At 51.0% G+C, this 6080-nt stretch overlaps 1 protein-coding gene across 1 annotated transcript in view; it reads left to right on the top strand.

Annotated features, from left to right (window-relative positions):
* Positions 1–238: 238 nt before the first annotated feature.
* Positions 239–6080, top strand: part of si:ch211-197n1.2 (EF-hand calcium-binding domain-containing protein 6) — an 88969-nt gene continuing 83127 nt past the window's right edge. Inside the window, exon 1 of the mRNA XM_043705826.1 lies at positions 239–1132. Within this exon, the coding sequence (XP_043561761.1) occupies positions 793–1132 (340 nt within the window). The 5' untranslated portion in view covers positions 239–792. The remainder of the gene's footprint in view (positions 1133–6080) is intronic.

Below are 6080 nucleotides of genomic sequence, written 5' to 3'. Positions count from 1 at the left end.
AATCTGGTCTGCCCTCCAACTGTATGGGAGTTCACAGATCCTGTAGCTGTTACAGATCAAATATCTGCCTCATGTGTTCGTTCTGTTGGCTGCTCGTGTTGCCTCTCTTGCATCAGAGTCAACAGTCGTGAGATACCAGCCACCATTATCCCCTGAAAATGCCACAGTGTGTGCAGCTAATCAGTACGAGGGACGGTGGTCTGTCATTTGCGTGAGGATGGGTTTAAGAACAACTTCAATTTCTCCCAAGTTCCCTTCAAATTCCTAGTGTTTATACCTGCGAAACAGTTTCTTCCATCTGCAGATTTTGGAGACAGTATTATTAATATGCCGATAACACTATGGTAGATACTCCTACCCTAGTTGCATCTGTGGTGCTTGCATCAGCCACCTGCTGAGAGATTTTGTTTACAAAACTTTGAACCGAAGATAGATTATTTGTTTGGTTGACATACCAAGCCTGTCAACTCTCCAATGAAAAGGCCCAAACTGTTAAGGGCTGCTGCAAGTTACAATGCTGCCTGTGTTCAAGTGCAGTTGTTGAGAGTTCATTTTCAGCGATTCTGTTTGTGTGGAACTGCCTGAAACCTACTTCCTTCTGCTTTGTGAATGCAAAAGCAATTTAATGAAAAGGATTTGGGCTTACTGTGTTGCCTATAGCAACGTCTGCTTGTTGATTCAGGGACACGCAGTCACCAACTCGTGAGAAGTTGCTCCACGCCGGTTACATTTCTCTGTGTTTTAAAGGGAATATTTTCGATTGGATTTATTTCCCCCCCACTTTTCCTAAGGATGGCAGCTTTAGGCGGAGTGTCCCGGCCTCCCAGCCACCTTACTCCCCGGCTGCAGTATGTCCAGCATCCGCTGTCCCGCCTCGGGGACCCAGAGACCATCAGTGTCCGGGGCTTCTCCCGCTCCGGAGACAAGACATCGGCCGATCCGTTCCCGGGACCGGACAGGCCGGCGCCCAATGACCGTAACCGGCGCAGGGAGCCTGTGGACTCGCCTCACTGCGGCCGCAGCAAGGAACTGGAGCCGGGAGGAGGACCGCGGGTGTCGCTGGCCTGCATTCCCGAGGGAGTGCAGGTGACATTCGGGACTGACCCTGACAAACCCCGGCTCCCCATCTTCGGTGAGTCAATTGACGGGACAGTAATGTCGAGTCGGGAGCACAACTGGTTGAGAGACAGCAACAGTCACAGGGAGATAGAGACTGACACAGAGCGACACAAGGATAGACAGACACAGAGAGACAGAGAAGCACGCAGAAGTACAGTGAAAAACTGCACACAGAAAGACAGGGGGATACTGCACACCGAGAGACACGGGGATAATGTGTACACTGGCTGATATACTGACAGAGGGATACTGCACACGGAGAGACAAGGGGATAATGTATACAATGGCAGATATACTGACACAGACTAACAGCACATACTGCACACCGCGAGACAGGGAGATATTGCACACATAGGCAGACATACTGACAGAGATACAGAGAGATCCTGCGCGCAGAAAGACAGAGAGAAACTGCACACAGAGAGACGGGGGATACTGCATAGACTGGCAGATATGCTGACACATTGAGACTGAGAGACAGGGGGATACTGCACACAGAGAGACAGGGAGATACTGCAGAGTCAGGCAGATATACTGACAGAAAGAGACAGAGATACTGCACACAGAGAGACTGGGAGATACTGCATAGACTGGCAGATATGCTGACACATAGAGACTGAGAGACAGGGGGATACTGCACACACAGAGAGACAGGGGGATACTGCACACACAGAGAGACAGGGGGATACTGCGCGCGCACAGAGACAGGGGGATACTGCGCACACAGAGAGACAGTGGGATACTGCGCACACAGAGAGACAGTGGGATACTGCGCGCACACAGAGACAGGGGGATACTGCACACACAGAGAGACAGGGGGATACTGCACACACAGAGAGAGTGTGAGATACTGCACACACAGAGACAGTGAGATACTGCAGAGTCAGGCAGATATACTGACAGAGAGACTGGGGATACTACACACAGAGAGACAGGGGGATACTGCACACAGAGAGACAGGGGGATAATGCGCACACAGAGAGACAGGGGGATAATGCGCACACAGAGAGACAGTGGGATACTGCGCGCACACAGAGACAGGGGGATACTGCACACTCAGAGAGACAGGGGGGATACTGCACACTCAGAGAGACAGGGGGGATACTGCACACACAGAGAGACAGGGGGATACTGCACACACAGAGAGACAGGGGGATACTGCACACACAGAGAGACAGGGGGATACTGCACACACAGAGAGAGGTGATACTGCACGCAGAGAGACAGGGTGATACTGCACGCAGAGAGACAGGGTGATACTGCACGCAGAGAGACAGGGTGATACTGCACGCAGAGAGACAGGGTGATACTGCACGCAGAGAGACAGGGTGATACTGCACGCAGAGAGACAGGGTGATACTGCACGCAGAGAGACAGGGTGATACTGCACGCAGAGAGACAGGGTGATACTGCACGCAGAGAGACAGGGTGATACTGCACGCAGAGAGACAGGGTGATACTGCACGCAGAGAGACAGGGTGATACTGCACGCAGAGAGACAGGGTGATACTGCACGCAGAGAGACAGGGTGATACTGCACGCAGAGAGACAGGGTGATACTGCACGCAGAGAGACAGGGTGATACTGCACGCAGAGAGACAGGGTGATACTGCACGCAGAGAGACAGGGTGATACTGCACGCAGAGAGACAGGGTGATACTGCACGCAGAGAGACAGGGTGATACTGCACGCAGAGAGACAGGGTGATACTGCACGCAGAGAGACAGGGAGATACTGCACGCAGAGAGACAGGGAGATACTGCACGCAGAGATAGGGGTACGCTCCACACAGAGATAGGGGTACGCTCCACAGAGAGACACTGCACACAGAGAGACAGGGAATTACTCTACACAGAGATACTGTGCATAGAGAGATAGAGAGGTACTGCACAGAGAATCGGCGATACTGCACACACAGGTAGATATACTGACACAGAGAGAAAGGGATACTGCGCACAGAGAGACAGGGAGATATTGTACACAGAGAGACAGAGATCCTGCACACAGAGAGATAGGGGTACGCTCCACACAGAGACACAGAGAGACACTGCACTCAGAGAGACAGGGGTATGCTGCACACAGAGAGCCAGGGAGATACTCTACACAGAGATACTGCGCACAGAGAGACAGGGAGATACTGTACACAGAGATACTGTGCATAGAGAGATAGAGAGGTACTGCACAGAGAATCGGCGATACTGCACACACAGGTAGATATACTGACACAGAGAGACAGTGGGATATTGCACACAGAGACAGTGAGATACTGCACACTGAGACTGGGAGATACTGCACACAGAGAGACGGGGATACCACACACAGAAACAGATAAAGAACACAGAAACACAGAGAGATACTGTACACAGACAGAAGGCAATACTTGCACATAGAGACAGAGAGATACTGCACACTGAGAGACAGTAATACTGCACACATATATACAGAGAGATACTGCACACAGAAAGACAGATTCTGCACGGAGAGACAGGGGGATATTCCAAACAGAATGATACTGCACATGCAGGCAGATATACTGACACAGAGACCGAGAGATCCTGCATTCAGAAAGACAGGGAAACACTAGACATAGAGAGACAGGGAGATATTGCACACAAAGGCAAATATACTGCACACAGAGACAGAGAGATACTGCACACAGAGAGACAGAAAGATACTGCACATAGGGAGACAGGAGGATACTGCACACAGAAAGACAGGGGATACTGCATACAGAGAGACAGGGGGATACTGCATAGAGAGAGACAGGGAGATATTGCACACACATAGGTAGATATACTGACATAGAGAGACAGAGACAGCTGCACAATGAGAGACCAGGAGATACTGTGCACAGAAAGACAGGGAGATACTGCACACAGAAATACTGCGCACAGAGAGACAGTGAGGTACTGCACACGGAGAGACAAGACCAGGAGATACTGCGCACAGTAAGACAGGGAGATACTGCACACAGAAATACTGCGCACAGAGAGACAGGGATACTGCACACAGAGAGACAGGGGGATACTGTACACAGAGTGATAGGGGAATATTGCATACAGAGAGACAGAGAAGTACTGCACAGAGAGAGACAGGGAGATAATGCACGCAGAGACACAGAGATACTGCACACACAAGCAGGTATACTGACACTGACAGACAGAAGAGACTGCACACTGAGAAGAGCAGGGAGATACTTCACACACAGGCAGTTATACTGACAGAGAGAGACAGACAGATGCTGCATACAGAGTGACAGAGAAATAATGCACACTGAAAGACAGGGTGAAACTGCACACAGAGAGACAGAGAGAGGCAGGGAGATACTGCACACACAGGCAGATATACTGACAGGGAGACCGAGAGCGACAGCACACAGAGATACTGCACACGGAGACAGGGAGATACTGTGCACAGAGAGACAGAGAAATAATGCACACCGAGAGACAGGGACATATTACACAAAGAGAAACAGGCAGATATTGCACATCGGGTGGCAGACAAATACTACACACTGAGAGACAGTGAGAAACTGCAGACAGAGAGACAGGGAGATACTGCATACAGAGAGACAGAGAAGTACTGCATTCAGAGAGAGACAGTGAAGTACTGCACACGGAGAGACAGTGAGATACTGCACACGGAGAGACAGTGAGATACTGCACACGGAGAGACAGTGAGATACTGCACACGGCGAGACAGTGAGATACTGCACACGGCGAGACAGTGAGATACTGCACACGGCGAGACAGGGAGATACTGCACACGGCGAGACAGGGAGATACTGCACACGGAGAGACAGGGAGATACTGCACACGGAGAGACAGGGAGATACTGCACACGGAGAGACAGGGAGATACTGCACACGGAGAGACAGGGAGATACTGCACACGGAGACACAGGGAGGCAGTGGGACACTGCACACGGAGAGGCAGTGGGACACTGCACACAGAGAGGCAGTGGGACACTGCACACAGAGAGGCAGTGGGACACTGCACACAGAGAGGCAGTGGGACACTGCACACAGAGAGAGATATACTGACACAGAGAAACAGAGAGAGACAGCACATCGAAATACTGCTCACAGAGAGACAGGGAGATACTGCACACGGGCGTGGAGATACTGCACAGGCAAGCAAATATACTGACACTGAGAGACAGAAGAGACTGCACACTGAGAGACAGGGAGATAATGCACACAGACTGATTGCGAGATACTGCATGCACAGGCATGTATCCTAACACAGAGAGACAGAAATACTGCACGCAGAGAGATGGTGGATTCTGCACAAAGAGGGTGATATACTGAAACAGAAAGGTGGAGACATACTGCATACAGAGAGACAGGGAGATATTGTACACAGAGAGATAGGGAGATACTGCACACAAAAAGAACGGGGGATGCTGCACACAGAGAGAGAGGGAGATACTGCACACAGAGAGACAGGGGTTTGCCGCGCGCGGAGAGACAGGGAGATACTGGACGCAGAGAGATGGAGGATTCTGCACAAAGAGGGTCATACACTGACACAGAAAGATAGAGAGATACTGCATACAGAGAGACAGGGGGTGCTACACAAAGAGCGACTGGGGGTATGCTGCACGCAGAGAGACAGAACCTGCACACAGAAAGACAGGGAGATACTGCACACAGAGATATGTGGAGATACTGCACATAGACAGTTAGAGTGACACAGAGAGATAGGGCGATACTGCCCACAGATGGACAGGGCGATACTGCACACAGAGAGACAGGGAGGTACTGCACACACAGGCAGAGATACTGAAAGAGAGATGGATGGCACAGTGTCTCAAAGGCAGCATGGTGGCTCAGTGGTTAGCACTGCTATTTCACAGCACCAATGACCCAGGTTCAAATCCAGCCTTGGGTGACTGTCTGTGTGGATTTTGCACATTCTCCCCGTGTCTGCATGGGTTTCCTCCGTGTGCTCCGGTTTCGT

Source organism: Chiloscyllium plagiosum, chromosome 2 (assembly GCF_004010195.1).
Source record: "Chiloscyllium plagiosum isolate BGI_BamShark_2017 chromosome 2, ASM401019v2, whole genome shotgun sequence".
NCBI lineage: Eukaryota > Metazoa > Chordata > Chondrichthyes > Orectolobiformes > Hemiscylliidae > Chiloscyllium > Chiloscyllium plagiosum.
This window is presented reverse-complemented; position numbering and strand designations above follow the sequence as displayed.